The sequence below is a fragment of the Platalea leucorodia genome (genome assembly GCF_965183815.1).
Source record: "Platalea leucorodia genome assembly, chromosome: 5".
Taxonomy (NCBI): Eukaryota; Metazoa; Chordata; class Aves; order Pelecaniformes; family Threskiornithidae; genus Platalea; species Platalea leucorodia.
In genome coordinates this window covers 78,235,843-78,257,931 of record NC_138827.1, presented here as the reverse complement: position 1 = coordinate 78,257,931, position 22,089 = coordinate 78,235,843, and the positions used below count along the sequence as shown (strand labels likewise).

The following is a 22,089-nucleotide window of genomic DNA, read 5'->3' as shown; positions in this document are numbered from 1 at the left end:
GTAGGAAGTATCAAAACCCAAGAATGTATTGCTCTATTCTGTATAAGAAAACTTATTCACCTTGTTTGCTGAGCTAAGAGAATCTACTTCATGCTGTTACTAATCATGTACAAAAATACAGTGTGCTCAACACAAACTTACCTCTCCTTTTACTTGTCCTATTACCCTACCACATGCTGTTCTCACACATGTTGCTGTTTCTTTGGATATATTAAAATATACCTTAGACATAAAAACAATGTTTGCATTGATTTAATGAACAGTGTCTCCCAGGGAAAGCAACAGTGTATCTACAATATGGAAATTTGAAGGTTGAAAATCCATAACCATTTCAAGGTGGGGGTACTTTCCTTTTTTAAATGAAGTAAGGAAAGTAGAGAATTAGCCAGACAGAAATAAATCTTGTTTCTCCTCAGCTTTATGCCATGCAAGAAACAGTCTAGGTAAACGCCACACAGAACTCCCACAGTTCCAACAGAAATGTAATTATAATTACTTTGAGAGTACTACAGCTGCAGCTCACCTATGTGCCCTGTGGTGGATAAACTGACAGGCAACAACCTTCTTCGAAAACCATCTCATAACACAAAGAGGTAACAACAGTGAATTCTGTTATGGCAGCTAAAAGAAAAAACCACAAACCAACCTTTTGTCCTAAAGAAAACACAGTTCAACAGATTCTCAATGAATAAAGAAAACAGGATAAAAACCTTTAGCCTAGGACTGTAAGCTACCTTCAGTGAGATTCCCAAAGTTTGGCTCATCCTACCCAACAAAAGCTCTCCAGTCCTAGATAGCCACTTCCTTGCCTATCATTACCTTAATTAATACAACTTAAGTGAGTTAATTCTCAAACTGCTTTTTGCAAAAATACCAACTGAACCATGCTGAATTTTTCATGCTTTGAAAAAGCATGGTCCCCAGATCACTTCCTAGTGCAGCTCTTCTTAACAACATTTTTTCATTCTCATCTTATCTTCATCTTCAGCAACACCTCCTTTCCAGCTTGCTGGCATACAAAGCCTCACCTTCCAGTCCGCTGCCCATACCCCTTCAACAGGAGCAGCCTGGCTGGGCTCCTTTTAAGTCAGCTTCTACACGACTGCAGAGATTCAGTGCCTACCCACCAGGCTGAAAGCTGACAGCTGGTCTCAGCGCACTGGTTCCGACAGACACACAGTCCATTAAGAACTTGGACCAAACCCTGGTAAAGGGCAACAAAGGGTCTGGAAAGTTTAGGGATTTACAAAAACAGTTTAGGTAGTTTCTACAATCTGATAGAAACAGTGCAAACTCCAGGTATGCCACACACTCATAAAACGGGATTTTTAGATCGGAAATAATTTTGACAGGTGGGTGGGTGTAAAAACATTACAGCATATTAAAAAGGTTCATACATTTTTATAATATAAGTTGGCATGGTATGTTGAAAACTTCAGGTTTTAACTACAGTTTGTGCTGTGTAACCAGTAGATTTTTTTTTTTTTTTAATTTTACTAGAGGGCTATTACCAGCTTTTAGTGCCAAATCTTCATTTTTATAGTACTGTGGGGAAAAGAAAGTAAAACTAATATGCACTTTGTGGGGGGATAGAAAAAAAGTAGTTTTACATCTCTCAACCACAAAATTTTGCATTAGCTTTTTATTATTATTATTATTCCTAAGTAATATTTTGAAAGATCTTTGTGTTTATTGGGCAATCAACACACAGAGTTTCTACTTCAGTTCATCACTAGCTTGTGCTCTAGCTAAAACGTCTAGCAAGAGCAGCATAAGAGGCAGGGTTAGGATTTTAGAAAGGAAAAAGTGATTACATTATCTTTTTTGCTCCCAAAGAAGAAAAACAGCAACAATCATTTCATAAACATTACATTTCAGAATCCTTGAAAGAAACTAAAACATATAGCAAGTAAATGCAAGACTAGACTAGAAGAAATAGATGTTAATACAAAGTATCCAAATGGTTTGAAAACCCAGAGTAGTCTCATTCCTCTTTCAGTCCCCAAAGAAAAATACAAATTAATCCTTATAATAGCTATCTGAAAAAAATGATTAGGATTATTCAACAGATAGATTAAAAAGCATTTTCTCCACTGACTATATCAATCTGTTCCTTAACAAGCATTTATGATACAAGTATCAAAACAGAGCAAGTATAAGGAGTTTATCACTTGTTATCAGTTGACACCAGGCAAAACAGTAATTACAATCCCAGGATAGCAACTGATTTGGGGAAACTGATCCCCCCTTTTTTCTAGGGATACTGTAGCAATGGTTCTTGGGTAGTTACAAATTTTTAAAATATACCAATGTATTAGTACAGCCTTCACATATCGAACTAGTTCCTAAAATGATGCACAAGTTCAAAAGACTTACTTCACTCTACCCAGTAAGGATTTGGCCTCACCTTTTCAAAATGTCTTAGTTTTAAATACTATTAAACTGCTTAGCTACAATCAATAGCCCGTAGTTTTCTATTTTACTGGAAGTATGCGTCAAACGACTAACAAAAAATAGTAGTACTAGATATAAAAGATAAATGAGGCCAAGTTTTCAAAGGAGAAGTAATGCTCCACACATGCACAGTTTTAGATGGCTTCCAGGTACTAGAAGACTTTAAAAAAGGCAAATGTTCCCAAACGTATGTCCTGTTTTTCAACAGTATAAGCCTAAGAACATAATACCTTTCCCCATAAAGTTCATCTCACTTGATTGAAAACACAGTACCGGCACTCTGCACCAAGTCAGTGTTTAAGTATTCTTGATGCATAATAAATTGCATTTGACTGAAGTAGCATACTTACCTATTCACCAAGCACGCAGACTGTAGAGGCACATCAGTTCACTGCTCTGTATAAATATGCTTCAAAAAACAAGCTTGTGGGAACAAGGGTTCTAAGCATCTAAATCGGTACTATAAGATAGCAATATTCCATGCCTTTGGGTTTAGTTTTAGAAACACCCTGCCCGCAAAAAAATTTTTGCTCCAATCACCAAATAAAAAGTATTTCTATTTTTTTGTTTATTTTGTTCTATTGTTTCATCACGCACTGTATAATAACGGGCAACCAAAAGACAGCAACAAAGGTGTCCAGTTTCCTCAAATCTGCACAAACATTATTAAGCTCAATCTTTTCAGACCAGAAACCTTTGTCAACACTCAAAGTGTACTGCAAACCAACATATGCTTTCAGCAAGCTTTTAAGTGCCAAGTTTGTAAGTGCTGTTAATGTGACTCTGAAGGCCAGTTCTGTATTGTGGTAATAGGTGATGAAAGAGAGAATCAAAGCCCTCGGTCTAACTGAGAAATGTTCAGAATTCACAGAGATGGGGGGAGGAGGGGTGTTCAAGACAAAGTAAGTCACACAGAAATCAGGAAATGGAAAGACGTGGGGCTTGCCCTGTGAAGAACAGAATCCCAGAGTCTGCCACTAACTCCATATTTTCATTTTCATTTTCTACTTCCATTTCAGCTTTTTATTATCACACTTCATTTCTCCTCCTTTATAAAACTAAACAAATCAACTGCCATGCACTGCTGGCAAAAGAAAACAACAAACCATTACTGCAGATTTCCAAAAACCCAATTCCTTTTTAAGTCTTCAGCACAATGTCAATGAAGAAAGACGTGCCCATTATATAGCAGAGTACAGGGATTTTCTTGCTTGGAAAAACCCAAAGCCTGACGACTTTGAATTAAATGGTAAAAGTTAAAATTGTAATGGATATTTGTTCCACAATTCTTTTAATTAGAGTACAACAATGCTGTCCTTAAGCTATAGAGAGAACATATAAATAAGTTTACATACGCATCAGATGAAAGATCCCATCACAGGCGTTAATATGAGACAAGAAGGAATTTCCTAAGCCTTGGCCAGTGTGGGCTCCTTTCACAAGGCCAGCAATATCCACCACATTCAGAAAGGCTGGAATTTTGCTGAAATATAAAAGTTAAAAGTTTCATTACTGAAGCATATTAGCCAAAACTTTTGGCACAGAAATAAATTCAGAACATGGAAATCCGATATTTCTTTTTTCTAGAACAAGTTATACATGACAATAGCTTTCTTCCTTATTTAATGTGCAATGTGTAAAAGACAAGATTCTCCCCTCCCATGTAAAACATCAACCATTCTTCAATTTCTCTGTCATTATTCATGTAAAATGAAGTAAACCCGTTTCTAAGTGTGGAATCATACTGACAGCTATACAAATAATCAACGAGGCCTGGAACACTGAGGCATGAAGTCAGTCATCTGTAACAAGCAGTTTTCATAGTACCAAAGGGACAAGACACACAAACGGCCATTGCACTCTGCTGTCGCACACCTCTACGGTTACTGCTTAGTTCAGTAAGTTAAGCAACTTTCTCAGAAGACAACGGCGCTTTTTAATACAGTGGTGATTAAAACTAGCAGTGATCAGGGTTATGCAAACAATTTGAAAGAAAGCAGAAAACAAGTTAAGATGAAGCTGACATTATAATGCAAATAGCTGTGATGTTTTCCGCCATAGTTAACAGCAATGGGTTAACAGATGTGTCTACACAATATTTTATATAGCAACAACAGAATAGTCATGAAGTTCAAATTAGCTTACAAAAAATGGAAAAAAGCTTTTAGAGCTATGGGAAATGCATATTGCAATTTATAAACTGCAAGCCTTTTATCCTCTGCAGATTCTCAAGTTGTTTTAAAATGAACAAATGACTTAATGGGCATTAATCTTTCCAGGTATATTCTAAACCAATCAAAATCCAGCTGAGTCAGGAAAAAAAAAAACCAACCCTAAAACTTTGTAATAAGGTGTTGACTAAGAGCACCTTCATATGGTCTATGCAAATGACACCACCATCATGAACAGTGGCAGAGACAGAACCACACTGAAATGCTGCAAATTCCTCACTTGCAAAAGACCAGAAACCACACACCATAGTCATCAAGATCTCCAACTTGATGGTTTCAAAATAAATAACTGGAACACTACTTAATTTCCATCAAACACTTTAAATTATCACCATTATATTTCATTAGCACTATGCTAAGATTAATACAACAGTTCACTATTTTACCGACAGTAAGTTTAATGGAAAACACCCAAATCCATAGCTTTAATAACAACGATGAGAAGGGTGTGACTTATGCTATGAAGTCTGCATGAGCATACAGTGCCAATTTGTAAAGCGGTGAAAAGCTTTCTTTTATGGTGAGTGTTCTTCAACATGAGATTCAAATCTAAAGATACAAATTCTGTGGTCTACCTTAAGATGTCTTTTCCAAAGACCTAGCATTGCAGTGCTACTCACAGACAGAAGCAACCACACAGGTGTGAACGAGTGCTAGGGATGACCTAGCCAGTGACATCTTAGCCAACGCTATACACTTCTGAAGTCTTTATTGTCCACAGCCCAAACTGAGCTTTATGTTTATTAGTGTGACAGCTTGCTGATAAATATATTTGGTTTTTCAAACATTGACATATTTGACAGTATGACTGCTATCAAATCTGTAACAGCAGAAAACTCCACTAGCATCAGAAAGCCACCTTTCTCTTCTTACCCTGATGCCTGGTATGGCAGCAACGGCCCAGACAGAAAAATCTGTGGTTAGGGAAATCTATGGATCATTGTCTCTGCTCAGAGCAACGGGCTTAGGTGGAACAAAACAAGTTTCCAACTTTTTTTTTTAGTGCCATCCCACTTCCATTTGACTGCAAATAACACAACACATAGTTTGCAGATGCACTGCCTCACTTGAAATCAGCTCCCTAATTTGGGAAGAGATGATCCATTAGAGTTTGTCTTAGTATGCAACATGAATATTTCCGGAAGTGTGGTGATCTAAAAGCAAAAGATCTTATGTTGGTTTTGTTTTCGATCTTTCTCTAACACTTCCCAAGAAAAATTATTTCTTTCAAGTAAACTAATTTCACAATACAAGATTTCGACAAAATCTTTTTCTTTACCAAGGTGAAGTTCAAAGTATCACTAAACCTGTCAGGTGTAATAAATTAGGAACTTAATGACATGTTTCATGTCATTAACACTTTTGTGATATGCTTAGAAACAAGCATGAATAGAACACAATACCCAGAAGGGTGAGTTTAAAAAAATATGCAAGAAAATATTTACAACACAGCATGAGATACTTAAATTCAGGTATACAGTGTGTTGACTTCTGGCTTTAAACTTCAGTAGGCCCATGAAAAGAAGGGCTCATCCTTGGGAAGACAGATGTTGTGTACTCCAAGTTAATGCTGTTGAATGCAGTAGAAAGTACATGAATATAAGTACATTCTGAAGTAAACAAACTTTGAAAATGTCACATTCTTGCCCCACCACGGTTTTCTTAACAAACTGGTTTTTTTTAGCTAGCAGTACACAAACTCAAACGGAAACAGCAAATCCTTAAGTTTAACACACTACCAAGAGTGATGCACATTCTGAAGACAGAAACCAGTAACTCTATTAACGCATTAACCCAATAACTCCTTTTGCCTGACAGAACCACAGAGCTACTACATACCTCAGAAGAAACAGCAGCAACTTCCCAGTCAGAATTGTTATAATTCCTTGCTTTTTGTCACATAACTTAAGTCAACAGCAAGGTAGAAAAATGCCACTCTTTAAAGCACTTCTCCATTGTCATTTTAAACTGTGTTTTAAGAAAAACAAAGGTGGTGTTAGAAATGTTCTCCGATGGTCCCCTCTCATTATTCTGGTAGGATTTACTTCCTGGCCAGCCATCAGAAGAATTCACACTTTCACTACAAAGATGCCACATTAGAGCAAGACCGATACCTTCATATGCAGATGGACCACTCTATCACCAGAATCAACCTCATTTGCTAGACAATGGAAAGAAAACGCCAGCACATTTATTTCACAGTTGACTAATACCAGCAAGAGACCTTTGAAGACCAGTATCCGGGTTTCCAGGATGTTTTCTCACCTTCACCTTGGGTACCACAAAGCTAACATTCCAAGCAAAATAAAACCATCCCCATTCTTGGCAGCCCCTTTCCTACACCTAAATCTCTATTTCATCATAGAAAGACGAATATAGACAAAAGCAGAAAAAGGCACAAACTAGCCACACTTGCCTATGCTCTGAAGGACATTATGAAACTAAACCAGAAAACACTGCAAAGAATGGGGGAAAGTACCATATATCTCGAGTGTGTTTTAGTTCTTTAAATGTAGAAGACGTAAGTGGATTGTTCTCCCCCCCCCCCCCCCCCCAAACAGATTAATTTCCATTTCTTAAGATTCGTTAGTCAGCATTAGCATAATGTCACTGAGCCTCAAATGATCATCAGGAACAGGTGGCATCAACTGATCATTTGTACAAATCAGTGCAACACCAATCTACCATAAAGCATGTCACAGGAATTTATAATATGAAACAGATTACCAAATCCAGAAGTATCTCTATATTTTAAGTGTAGGTATAATCCTTGAGCAAGGATTTTTTACCTCACTTAGAAATACAGCAACGACGGTTTTATGTTAGCACGCTACCTTCACTGTATGAGCTACTGTGCAACAAAGAGCACAAGGCTCACTGGGCCAAAAAAAAAAAAAAAAAAAAAAAAAAAAAAAATCACAGTTCTGTAGTCCAGTGGTTAGGGTGTTTATTCAGGAGTGAGAGACTTACGCATCCATAGGGTTATGCATTTTACAGGGGAGGAGGCCTATTTCTCACCAACTTTGTTTCAAACTTCTGTCCAAAAGAATTATTTAAACAGGCAAGAGGAGTTTCTTTACCTGTTTGTTCAGTACAGTAGTACTGAACAGTACAATGCAACCAGGTACCTTTTTTCTTTTAAAATGCACACGCATACGGTATCTGCAATTTGTTATGCATATATATTTTTTTTCCCAAAACTTGAGCGGAAGAGGCATACATTTATTTCTCAAGTTTCCACAAGTAATTGTTTAGTTAAGAAACCTTGCAGGCAGCAGATACCTGAAGCTTTGACTTAGACTGGAAACACCATAACCAAAATGCTGTGTCTCTCCCTGGGTTTTTATTCTTCTAGGTTTCCACAATCCCTTTTCTCCAATGAAAACAACAGCCCATTAATTTCTCTGCAGCATTTACTACAGCTTACTGAAATCTCACATCCACCAGGAGACCCTGGGAAGCCACGACAGCTTCTATTAAGTTCAAAATGCAGCAATTTTCCAGTAAGCCTGGCTGATAATTCTCATAACACACTCGCTTTTTATTCATTTCTTGAATAGTTCAAGAAATTTCTCTCAACTCAAGCTCTACCTGATCCTAGGTCCCACACACCAAAAAAAGACAGATTCTTCAATATTAGGGTAAAATGTCCACTCCCCTTTTCTCTTTGGTAAAGCCAAATGTGCTACTCATCTCCTGGTTTCAGCACAGGCTCTTCTGCCTTTAAAAGCTGTTATTTGAAATCTGTTAGAAAAGGGAAACTCTTCTTCCTTCCCAAAAAGTCATATAACTTAAGTAGGAGTCATCCATTAAGAGTTCACAAATGACCTGAAGTAAAAGTAGCAGCATGGAAGGAGAACACGTATACTGTGACAACTTCTTAGAAAACCATTCAACTCTCAGTCTGTCCTCACTGCTATTTTTGGCTCATTTCCAAACAGAAGAGTTCACAGTCCCTCCCTCTTCCAGGAGATTGTACTCCCTGTTACAGCTTCTGCAGTCAATCTTGCAAGCAGTTTTGAGCAACGTAAGCAAAATACCTCACAGGGTAATTCAAGGAATCTGCTTCTGAAGAACTAGGTACTGCAGATGAATGCTGGTCATTTCTATGCAAGAACAATTTCATTAATAGCATTTTATCCATGGTACTGACAAACAAGACTTCAACCTAATAGCACATGAACCAGAAGTGAAAAATCTGCTAATTAAATTTCACTTACATGAATTATAAAAAGGTAAAAGATTCAATGTGGGTTACGACACATACTCAGTGTCCCATGTATATCAAATGCCTGCATTCTCAAACTATTCAGTACGTTATTACACCAACAAAATACAACTAATTAAATTTTGCCTTCTCCCACCGGGCAGAAAAGGTGGCTCAAGTCACTACTACTTCAGGTCTTTCGTTCACTGCTGGCAAATTATTCATTTGCAATGCTAGAACAAGCATCACAGCCAAGTTGATTTACACAGGCTCAGAACTTACTGAATAACAGGCAAACTCAGTAACACCAAAGGAAGCAGCATATTAACCACATATACTTGCCAATTTTCAGTAGTTTTCTGTAAAACATGGGATTCTCTTACAGATACTGATATGCCAGCATTATATCCAGCTAAGTTATTCATGTTTCAGTCTGGAACGACAGGTGTATTTCATTTACATGAATGCTCTTTTTAGATCTGGAGTAAGTCCCACATGATGTCATTCAAGAAGTCCCACTGCTGATCTGTTTTCTAAGTAGTACTTTCCACCAACTGACTATGTAATTTTGACTTCAAAGCTTTATCAAGTATCTGAGTATGCTATCCTACAATAAGTTCAAGAGAACTTTTATTTAATATTACACAAGACTTTCATGACCTAGACAACAATGGAAGTTACTCAGATTTAGTTCAGTAACCATCGCTTGAGCACTAAAGATCTGAATGCATGAATTTTAACAATCTACAACGCCACAGAACAAACTAAAGCAATTTGCTGACAAAAAGGACAGAGATTCTGAAGTGCACTGGACAGTGCTAGAACTGAAGAGGGGTAGCTGCACTTTACATTTCATCCTCCTGCAAGATAACCAGGATTGCTTTAAAATTTAAGTTTGAAAAGGACATCCAAGATAGATTAAAAACAGTCTAAGTTAAATAGAAATGTTTGTGGTTGCAATAAGCATTGTGTTTTGTGAACACATATGTGCAAGGCAATGCACCTGCTTACAGATGCAAACGAACATGGAATTAAAGGAATACTGATAACTTGAGAAAGGACGAACCAAACTACTTACATCTTACTCATTCCTACTTATAAACTCACTCGATTTTAACCAGAGGAGGAAGCAGAAACAGACTTTAAAATCACTGTTTTATTAACGTTTTCACACAGGTTGATTGCTATCAGCCAATACAGTCCCTCAGTTTTAACTACTGACATTTAAAACATCGCTTAGGCTTCAATTGCTTCTACCTGAGTGTTTCTTTTAGTTAATCATATAGTTTAAAGTAAACAAGAAAGAATGCAAATAATTGCAGTGAGGAGGTTATTTAGGGCACAAAATAAAAAAGAGGAAATAGCAGTTTCCTCCACCCCCTCACTCAAAATCATTTTGAGGCTTGAATCAAATGTCACCACTGAGACATCTCCTGGTCAGGCACAGTACGCTGCACCTGTGGTAGTAGCCAGGACCGTACAGGCTAAGCCTGGTGGGTCAGAAGCTTTCAAGACATGTGTGGGTTATGACACAAATCACTTGTCCAAATGACGTCAGTTTGACATACTTACACTAAAAAATATTTTTAGGCTTAAGGTGATTAAGCAGCATCTTAATGAAATTTAGAACAAAAATGCACGAGAATAGCTTTATTAAAGCTTTTATTAAGTTACTAAAATGTCTTTAGATGTGCTACACACACAGTTCTTTGCTTGCGTAAGAAACCCATCACTTCTAAACACAAAATGTCCCGTGAAAATATTAACTGCAGTTAACAGCTCAACTATTTCTAGCTTCCAGGTCCCAATTTTCAAGGCAGGAGCTACCTGCTGAGACGAAGAACATCTCTTTTCCATCTTAGAATTAGCAGATCTCATCCTCTGCTACCTGCTTAAGATTCATAGATTAGGGGAAAAGAAAAAAAAAATACACCTTTCTGCTTTAGTTCCTGCTGAAGTGAATCAATCCAAGGAAAATGTTCTCTTTCCAATTACTAAACTGGAACTAATTCAATCATTAGTCTGTCAAACCTTGCCTGAAAGTACCCATGTTGGGGGTAGAACAACAAAATAAAACATCAACAGTCTTTCCTTTCTGAAAAGGTTACATGTTGGCACAACGTAACAAATATGAGTTTTCACTGAATATTGTATAAAATTTAAAACAAACAAATACGTAGTTTAAATACATAAATTAAGTTAGTAACAGAATATAAACTAAGACCTTAAAATAACAAGAATTCAGAATTATTTTTAACATTTTAAGGTCTTGTCTCTTTTTTAATATCCACAATTTCATTCACACCAGAAAGTGAGCAATAGGTAACATTAAAGCTCAAGCAAATTTGCTCATCTAATTCATTTGGCAGCAACATAGCAGTTTTTACTGGAAGTTCCTGGAGCCCACCTTCTGTGTACAGCCTATATCACTAAGCTTATATGTTGTAAACAGTCATATACATCATCTGCTGCTGCAGAAAGAAAAAAAGCACAATTATAAGTTCTGGCAGCATACCTTAATCTATTACGTACAGATTTACCTTTATGTAATACTGTCTAAATTGTTGCCTACATGATTTCATTTACAAACATTTACATTTCCAATTAAGTAATACCAGTCAGCTTTCAGCATGGGCTAGCAAATAACAGCACACCAGTCCCACCCAAGCTGATGCTTTCTTCTTTTGGAGACAGGAACGGATCTTCAAGCAACAAATGGTACCTGAAAAGCCAAACTCTTCCTCCGATGGCAGAACAGCCGCAAACTCGTGCCAGCAATATTCTCGGCAATAGAGTTTGTCTCTCTGTAGCAGCAGCAACAATCGCAGCTCAGTGTGACACACAGCGACTGCCAGCCCGGCCCAGTCCCACTCTTCCCTTCCCTTGCTCACAGCAGGCATCAAGGCAAGACCACTTTGGCCTGTCATACGTTATTTTAGTTAAGACAAACCCCCCATTTTTTTTTCCCCAGCTCCCAACAATGACTGCAGTTATGTGATGACTAAGTGTAACATATGGGAAATAAAAACCTGAATGCTTTAGATTTTAAAAGACAAAATCTTGAGGCTAGACAAGAGTCTAATTTAAAGAGAACTCACTGTTTATAAAACATTCTGCGTGCGCAGATTGAATACATCTACTAATCCAAACAAGCAGAAAATTAAGACAAAACGTATTACATAAAGATGAAAATCAAGACTATACAAGAGAAATCAAGGAATTTAAATTACAATTCAGTTGTATATCTTCATGACCGTGGCCGCCTTTTCCTGAGTTAGTCTCAGACAGACAAGCACAAACAGCCCAAGAAGAGCTACCTCAGTCTACTGTGCTACTGAATTATCACTAATTATCACTGCTTTATTACTGTTATAGTGAAATATTAAAACCATATAAGCAGCATAAGTGAACTCAGGAGCTACAACTACCCACTAATCCTCATATCCATTGATTTTAAAAGTAACAAATACTCTCTTAAAAAAGTCAAAAGACCATTCAAACGAAAGCTGGTTTACTGTTTATAACCAGCTTATTCTCTAATTCAGCATATTTACTGACTACAGATTCAGTAAATATATTATTTCCATTAATATTTAAGGGTGATTTTTTTTCCAGAGAGTTTGCAAGTCAGAGAAGATGCATACAGGTATTTACAATCTGATTTACAATCTACTCCTTTAAAGGGTAGATGGCCAAAGGCAGGATGAGGGGAGAGGTAATAATCTCTTTGTCACTTCAACTGTTAATTTAGAAGTAGCCAGTCATAGCTAAGCAAAAAGAAAAAGAGATCATTGATGTGGCCAAAGAAGCAGTAACACTACGATTTGGAAGAAATTTGTTAATAAAACTTAAAAGCCACGCCATTATCTCTGCACAATCAACAGCCAGAAAGTTTTGTCTCAAATTCAGCTTTTGTTTAATGATCCATACAGTAACAAGTATGCTTAATACTCACTTGAGCAGGAAAAACAAGATAACATGTTGTAACAATCCACCTAAACAAACAGCTCCATATTAATGCATTTTTCAGTATTTAAGAAGTGCACAGGAGTTACAGACGGAAGCAATTTGTTTGGACCTGAAACTTAAGTTAACAAATGGATTTTTGATGAGTGACTAATCAATCTTTTTTTAATTATGGGTGTGACTTGGCTCAAACTGAGGCCCAAGTGCTGAAGAAAAGCACAGACATGCATGCTAATTTGCCCTATGATTTATGTACACTCACTTTATTCAAGATACCTGTGCAAGTAACTGCAAACTGAAATTAACAGGTCACAAGTGTCTATTTAAGTTTCTGTTTTCTGAAATTCTGCTGTTCAAACAAAAAAATCCAGTTCCCACACTGAACATATAGAGCAGATTACAGAAACAGTCAATAGCAAAAACCATTGATGTGACAAAATTAATACAGCCCTAGAATAAGGAAACAATTAAAAGAGACGTATTGTAGGAATATCCCTGAATATACCAGGTAACAACTAGCATAGCCTATAAAAAGGAGAGGAAGAGTCAGGGGAAAAAAGGCTGCCCATAAACTTTACTGTCAAAAGACTGAGGACACAGGTATGTAGATAAATATTTGTTTGGCTACCTACAGCATATACAATATTCTAAACGATAAAAAACACAGGGTGGAAATTTTACAAGTGAGCAACCTCATGACACGTTAGGTACGTCCACTACTGTTCATTTTCCAAATCTCTTCAGAAGATCCTCCGAGTCACCTGGGAGCCACTACCTTCAAAGACAGGAACACCAAGCCCCAAATGGTGGTGAGCAATAACTAGCAGCTCCTAGATTTCTCATTCTCATACCACGAAGGTCACACTGGGGGGGGGGGGGGGGAAGGCATCGTATAATCCAGGTATATACATAATTTCACATTCTAAAACAGATGTCAGTAAAACCTTAAAGACGTTATAGTTGCATTACACTTCTATGAAAACTTTGGGTTCAGTAATGCTATTTCAGCCGCCTAACTGAAGAAAAATATTAAGAATTTGAGTTACCTTGGAGGTTTGTGATACTGGCATAGGAAGTCAAATCTGTCATCTGGCACAGGTACTCGGCTCTCATTTGGATCAATAGTACAGAAAGGAAAATTTTCTGCTGCCGCTTGACTCTTTGTTAACACATTGAAAAATGTTGATTTCCTATAAAGGAAATACACATTCTTAATGAAGTTCACATCAGAAGCATTTAAAAGGGCTGGATAGAAACACATCTTATTCCAACTCAAAAGCAATACTCAACTTTCCCTTTACTTCAACAACAGTGACCATTTCCCTGATTCTAGTACAAGACACTTTCAAATACGCGTACAGAGTATCCCACTAAAACCCAATGATGTAACCTCTCTTCCCTGCCCTTGAAAATTCCCCTAAGTGACTATATTGCACATGTCAGTTAGCAAAGAAACTTTAAGTCAAAGGCAACGCACAGCTCTACTGGCCACTACTCATTTTCCTCAAGCACAAAGTGAGAAAACGACAAGGATGCTTGAAACTTACTATGATGAACTGGTTTTGCCAAGACTCACCAGCTCTTTCCACAACTATATTGTTTTTTCAGATTTATTTATGTCTTAACACAATTTCAGTATCTAAGCAATAAAAGTAAACAATCAAAAGAGAAAAAAGGGGCACAGAATGCAAACCACATCAGTTAATCAATTACAAGTAATCTTTTGTGCATATGAAGATATAGTTCTACCTTACCAAACATTTTTTCATCCATGTTAAATATCAATGGAAAAAACCTGCAAGTGGTATCAGGGGAAAAAAAGAACATTTTCACTTAAACCAAGTAGCAGATTATTTTGTTAGCTGGCATTTATTAAATCACAAGAGAGCAATTCTTGAGTTATTGCTAAGAAAAAGTTCTTAATCAGCTCCTGAATCTTCTACCATAAATATTCTGGGTGGTGGGGTTTGGTTTGGGTTGGTTTTATTTTTTTTTGTTTCACATAACTTCTCAGCCACTGGAAAAAAAAAAAAAAAAAAAATCTGACAGCTGCCCCGCATACAGCCAACATGCTCAAAAGTCAGTCACAATTTTCTTTGAAAGTTACATCGTAACATAACTGCAAATGCTATTTTTCCCTCATTGACATATTATACAGTGTTACTGCTAATTATTTCCCTTCTGGCATGCAACTTACTTACACCCTGAAGAGCAAAATAAATGATAATGAAAAGACAAGAAAGCAGTGCTTATGGCTCTGAAACATGCTCAAAAACGTTTCCTCTAATTTTTTAAAGATTTAAAGTTTGAGAATGCTGAGAACTTCTTTTAGTAAATATCATACACAAATTAATACCAGTAGTTTCACACAGATGTTCTCCAGGTAATTAATCATCCTCTTCAAGTGCCTTAAGTATAGCTCCTTTGAGGAGCCGTAACAACTACAGATAAGAAGCGTGACAGAGAACAACTCATCTTCCATCACCTCTCCCAAACTGTAACTGACACAACATTTTTTAATTCCAAACTCTGAAGAAGTTTCAAGAATGGAAGTCCTCTTCACTGCTAATGACACTTATGGTATCATTAACCCCTTCCTGTGCACATCATCCTCTCCAAAAAAATAAGATATAAAAGGAATTTGTATGCACGTGCATATGTATTTGCATAAAAACGTGCATTACACATACACAACAGTGTAAGTAAGGGAACGCAGAAGACGTGGTATTTTGTAAAACTCCGCAACTGCTAAGACTTTTTTTTTCTTTTAATTCTTCACTGTTCTCTTGTCCAGACTTGTACCTACCAGCGTCACGCCGCCTGAGTGTTTTACATTGCTCCACCTATAAGCAGCTCAAGCTGAAGGTGTAATAAGTGTATCACTGAGCAAAAAGACTTAGATTGTATCGCTCAGCTCGTACCCGCACCTACAGGCGTCTATCTTCGCCCAGAAACTGTGGCAGGTCACTACCTGGAGCAGAAGCAAGCCCAGGAGAGCGGGGAGCCCGGGCCTGCCGGGCGGTCCGGGCCTGCTCCTCCGCCAGCCCCGCGCTGCCCTTACCACCTACCCCACGTTGGGCAGCCCGACGATCCCGATCTTCAGGGACGTCCCGAACCTTCCGATGATCGGGTGCGACTTCACTCCGTCGCCTCCTTTTTTCGGGGGCATCTGAAAGCACAGAGCAGGGCACGCTGAAGGCCCCGCGTCCCGCCGCGCACCCTCCCGGCGAGGGAAACTCCGCGGCGGCCGAGCCGGGGCCTCCACCTCGAAAAGGCCGAGGAGAAACACCCGCCCCGCGCTGCCAGGCCCCGGCAACCCCCCCCTCACTCCGGCCCCTACCGTGCTCCCCAACCCCAGCCCGGCCCGGGGGGAGCGACGCGAAGAGAGCGGTGGATCTCGGCTCACCTCAGCTGGCGGAGCCGGGCTGCGCGGCCCCCGCCTGAGAGGAAGAGGAGCGAGCGGCCCCTCGCACGCGGCGGAACAGGCGGGGCCGAGGCCGCCCATTGGTCGGGAGCGGCGCGAGGGGAAAGGGCGCCGCGGGAGGGCGGCGTGGGCGGGAGGCCCCGGCGCGGAGCGAACGCTCCGCGCCGGGGCCTCCCGCCCACGCCGCCCTCCCTCCCTCCCTCCCTCCCTCCCTTAACTCCTCCAGACCCGTTCCTAGACGTCCACGGTCTTAACGCAAGGTCTAGCGCTGACGGCGAAGATCGTCATTTTAAAAAAAAAAAAAAAAAAAAAAACCGAATAAACGTTCTTCAGAGACACCGCAACCGCATGGAACCTGCGCGTCCCGAATAAATGACAGGGCCCGTAGGACGGCAGCTCGGCCGGTGGGAGGGCTGGTGGCCACGGCAGCGAGCCCTGAGGAGAACAGCGGCCTGGAAGGGGTTGTCCCCCCTTTTCTCCATCTCCCCTCCCCAAAATCGGCGAGGCGCAGAGCCGTGGCTCTGGGAAGAGGTGCCAAGCGGTGAAATTGGTCAAAGAAAGGTGATGGGGCAAAAAAAAAAAAAAAAAAAAAACCACCAGACTGGGGCTGCGTGAGGTGTAAAACCAGTCTGAGGAATCCACGGGGAAAAGCAGCATCCTCCCAGGGTTCCTCACCCTCTCCCGCCCTCGGAGCAGGACAAGGCCTTCACCGGCTGGGTCGCCTCCAGACGACGGGTAACAAACTCACTTTAGGTTTACTCTTCTCGCCAGCGTGTGTAAGCCTTTCTCTGAGGGATGGTTCCCTCGCAGTTCCCCGGCAGGCACACGGTGTGGCAATAAGCCACAAACAAGACAGGCCGAAGTACTCTGCAGCCCTGAGCGCCTGGTGCAATGACCCATCAGGGGTTTTTTTCCCCATAACAGCTTGTAAGAGTTACCTAGTGTCGTGGTTTAACCCCAGCCGGCAACTAAGCCCCACGCAGCCGCTCACTCACTCCCCCCAGGTGGGATGGGGGAGAGAATCGGAAGCGTAAAAGTGAGAAAACTCGTGGGTTGAGATAAATGCAGTTTAATAGGTAAAGCAAAAGCCGCGCGCGCAAACAAAGCAAAACAAGGAATTCATTCACTGCTTCCCATCGGCGGGCAGGTGTTCAGCTGTATCCAGGAAAGCAGGGCTCCATCACGCGTAACTGTTACTTGGGAAGACAAACGCCATCACTCCGAACGTGCCCCGCTTCCTTCTTCTTCCCCCAGCTTATATACTGAGCATGATGTCATATGGTATGGAATAGCCATTTGGTCAGTCGGGGTCAGCTGTCCTGGCTGTGCCCCCTCCCAGCTTCTTGTGCATCTGGCAGAGCATGGGAAGCTGAAAAGTCCTCGACTGGTGTAAGCACTACGTAGCAACAACTAAAACATCAGTGTGTTACCAACATTATTCTCATCCTCAATCCAAAACACAGCACTATACCAGCTACCAGAGAAGAAAATTAACTCTATCCCAGCTGAAAGCAGAACACCTAGTTACCTGCTGTCAGGACTCCCAGCTACTTTACAGAAGTGAATATTTGCATCCTTTCTATACAGAAAACTGGAATGTAAGGAAAAGTCATTTCATTTCCCAGGCCCAGTGACTCAGAGCTGGAGGCAAGAGCAGAACCCCAGGGACAGTTGCTGCAGATGAGGAGTCCAATCCCCACCTCCAGAAGAGGAGCACCAAACCCTGCTGTGGTTCTTCTGTCCAGCAGAATCCGCCAAAATGGGCAGGAGGAAGTAAAAGGAGTCTGCAAGAGTTTACAATTGTGCTAGAAAAATTATCTCCACACAGGGGTTCCATTTAACCTGTAAATAGGAATTTAGCGTAATGAGCAATCATTATCATAATAACCTGCATTTTTGCTGCTTCAGCAATGGCTGTGCAAAATCAATTTTGCTGTCCCTAAGAAGAAGAACGCAGGAATGCAAAGCCTATTTATTCAGTCTTCAGATGCAAGGCTCAATTTGACTCTTGGGTCAGTTCTGGGAAGAAGTGACCGGTTTCAGAAGTCAGTATTTCTAGAAGATATTAGGTAACACAGCATGTAAATTTAGGGCTACACTGACAGTTCTCAGAATAAAGATTTTTTTTTCCATTTGCTGTTTCAAACAAACAGGTATATAATTTTAATCTGTGAACAGAATGAGGATAGTTAACCAGCTCTAAGAGTCATTAAGATCACCAATTCCCCTGCATAGCATCATTTTGATTATATAATTTGTACAAAAAAAAGATTTTAAATTAATATGACTCAATAATGATTACACCTTGTCTGCATTGTGTGTCGAGATCAATTTTTTCTTCTGTCATAAATCCGTGCTAATGTTATCTTCAGAAACTACCAAGAATGTAAATACTTACCTTAGTGGTATGTGCATTTTCCTTTTGTGAGTCTTTTAAAATATTTTAACTGGAAAAGAATTTCTTTTTCATCTAACTTCATCCAGGTTCCGTTAAAAGACTTTGCCAAAAATAAATAAATAAGTCTTCAGCAAGAAAATAACAATTCTCTCAACCTAAATTGGCCCTGTCAAAATATGTGATGCTATTATTTAGGATGTCCTTCTCTATAGGCTTTTTTAGTGAAGGTGTGCTCCAAAAGCTTTCCGAGATGATTATGGCTTGCAAGGAAACCGTGAACAAGAACCTGGACCCTTGTGGAAATAATAACATAAATGAAAGGGAAACATCAAGGCACAAAGAGTAACGCTGCTCACTGCAAGTAGAGATGTAGGCTCAAATTTCCTGGTCTTCTGTTTCCCAACCCAACAATCCTGCACCAGAGCAGGAAGCACTGGAAAGGTGAAATACCCAGCGCCCAGAGAAGTGCCCTGAGCATCCGTATGCTTTTTGGATTCAAAGGAGTGCTGGTGGCTGGGCGCACTACTAGATTTTTGTTCATGCTTATTAGATATTTATAAAGATGGCGTATGGTCAAGAGGAGCCTATTGTAAACACATTGGGATTTATTTATAACAATTCGCATGGCAATTTAATAAATAATAAAGTAATCATCCTCTTAAGAGGATGATCTGGGAATAAAAATAGAGATTTCAAGAAAAAAAGATGAAGCATTTAGAATCTATGAAAAATTAATCGTGGGATGTTATAGAAGTCAGACCAGGACTCTTAAAAAAATTAAAGACATTTTCTTTAACTCAGGCTCTGCTTTTCTGAACCATTAAAGGCAGGCACCATCAAGTGTTTGCCTGCTAAGAAAATTGAAGGAGAGAAGGCAGTAAAAACTGTTCTTATGGCATGTCCTATTTTAAGTCCATAAGATAAAATTCTGAAAACTTGAAAAACACCAGAGTGAAGGAGTCAAGGTGAGAGTATCATCAGATTATATATCATCTCTGTCACAATAAAAGGAATATAATCTTGAACATTAAAATTATTTTTTTCTTTTTTTCTGAGAAAGGACACTTTTACTAAGCCTAATTTGGAATTACACATAAAAAATGGCTATTAATTTTTTTTTTTTCAGTGACATGAGATTTTTGCAACAATGTGGTTGAGGAAAAGAATGCCATATCTGTTCAGAGCTCTTCTATCAGTATAGCGATAATCAATAATATTCAGTTCTTGCTGGTAACATGCTTATATGGTCTTTTTACTATCTTAAAATCTAACACTATACATTTAAGAGATAAAAAAAAAGAATCTCAACCAACTAATTCAGATTAAAATATAGTTACTTAGCTGTTGAATGAAGGTAATGGATTACTACAACGAACATTCAGAAATATTGAAATGAACCAAAAATATTTATAAATAACTGCAGAGCAGCCCCTCTGTCCTTCACATCACTAAATTACAAACTTTAGTAACCAAAATTAGTTTCCTTTTCAGGAATGGAATAAACACCTCTTAGTTTTCCACCCTTCTAAAGTTCAAGACAGCCCACTTTTATCCATACTTGTCCTGAAAGCAGGGTTATGCAAGACTATTTCACAATAACAATAAGGGATGGATTTGCCTGGCTCTTTTACTTTCAGAAACTTTTTGACTGTCTTCTTAAAATAAAAATATTTAACTCTGCTGAATATTTGTCTGTGACCAGAAAGTTGGTATTTACCTGGCAGGCAGTTGTTGTTGGTTTGTTTGTTTTTTTTTTTTTTCTCATCAGTTCATAAGCACAATACAGGCATAAACAGTTTGCTACATGAAGTAAAGGAGAGTGTGTGTGTATATGTGTATAAAAATAATAGAGTCTACCATAGGTATAATTCTGATTTTAGCTATCTGGGAAAACAGCTGAACTCTGGAAGAGAAAAAGAAATTGTTACGATCCTGACTACTTTTCTTGCTGTATGTTGCTGTATGTTCAGTGTGTCTACATATGGTACAAAAGCCAGTGCTGTGTGTGCACAAATTTGCAAATTTGAATATAATTTTTTAACTTATGCTCTTCATACAACATACTGTAATAATGCCTCCCCCCCATTAATCTCCATATCTAATTTACTGCTAGGATGGCCACTTCACTAAATACAAATACAGGACTTGAAAGCATTTGATTCCTTCAGCTAGAAAGCATCTCTTGGCAATGTAACACTTCATCTTACATGCTTTTGATTTCAGCTTGCTTTTAGAGTCGTGGTTTGCCTTACTTGGTTGAATGTTTCTATCCGAATCTGTCATAATAGTGAAAACCTCATTTTAAAATGGCATACATAGTTTAAACCATAATAATCTTAACCGTATTACATTCAAAATGTGTTTTGTAAGTTTAATGGAAAAAAAACATCTAGAGAGCAGTCATGTCAATGTCAACTTTCCAACACAGAAGTACTGCACAAATACAGCTTATTGTACAGCTGGAACACGTGCAGAAGTCAAACAGCCCTGGAGCAACTCTACCTGATTAAAAACAATGTTTAAGGGAGAGTAATAAAACAAGCACCTTGTGGTTTGTGCCACCAACGTACTCTTTGCTTTTTGCTGCCCAGAACATATATTTACTGGAAAGTCACCGTTAACTGCAAAAATAAGTGGTTTTGTAGAACTGAAAGAATAAAGACTGAGCCCCTGATCCTTGCTGTGACCAGGCAATGTTCAGTGCAACCCAGGGGGTGAGAAGAACACAGCTGCTTTTGCACACCACTGCTCCCGAATTGCCTGGGTCTGTGCCACTTGGAGGGAACTGGATGGCTCCCAGTAATAAATACACTCGGCGCTAAAAAGAAACACTACCCAAGGGCACGGTCTAAACTAAATGGTGTTCATTGAGTTCTGTGAAGTTTAAAGGTAGTCATCACCCAGCTGAACTGTGCTTTAATACAATATTTTTGAACGTTATGTTTGGTAGGATTCAATAGGGTTTGTTCCTTTAACTGTGGATGCATCCAGTTTCACAGAGAAGCTAACCTTATACCGTTCTTTATATGCTTGAATTCATACTATACTTTGCGTTTTATATTTACTCATTTTCATGCTTTTGTATTGTGCTAACTATCCTTGTTTTAAGAACGGTAACGGGTTGTTAATGATGTTAGCGCTGCTCCAAAGTCAGTCAGGATTGCTGTGGTGGCACCCCTTTCTCATCCATTTCTGCAATATCCCAAACTTTGGCGGTCTAGAAGCACATAATGCAGAACGGTCTGATCTGCCACATATTAATAATATTTCTAGATCATGAATCTGGAAGTTTCAGCTGAATTTTGTAACTTTAACATGGACGATATCACTAACAGGCATAATGCCTACTGAGATTTTCATAGTGAGAATAGTGAAAGATTCACTCACAGGGAGAGAGAGAAAGCCAAGA

The 22,089-nt window shown here is 39.1% G+C and overlaps 1 protein-coding gene across 3 annotated transcripts in view; it reads right to left on the bottom strand.

Annotated features, from left to right (window-relative positions):
• OLA1 (Obg like ATPase 1) overlaps positions 1–16,373 on the bottom strand; it is a 103,160-nt gene extending 86,787 nt beyond the window's left edge. The window contains exons 1-4 of one of the 3 annotated variants that reach the window (XM_082313759.1): positions 16,265–16,373; positions 15,927–16,027; positions 13,905–14,048; positions 3,810–3,937 (exon numbers count right to left, since the gene is read on the bottom strand). In XM_082313759.1, the coding sequence (XP_082169885.1) occupies positions 3,810–3,937; positions 13,905–14,048; positions 15,927–16,027; positions 16,265–16,363 (472 nt within the window). In that variant the 5' untranslated portion in view covers positions 16,364–16,373. Of the gene's footprint in view, positions 1–3,809; positions 3,938–13,904; positions 14,049–15,926; positions 16,028–16,198 lie in introns of those variants that run through there. The other 2 variants (XM_082313758.1, XM_082313760.1) reach the window with 2 other exon arrangements.
• Between the last annotated feature and the right edge of the window lie 5,716 nt (positions 16,374–22,089).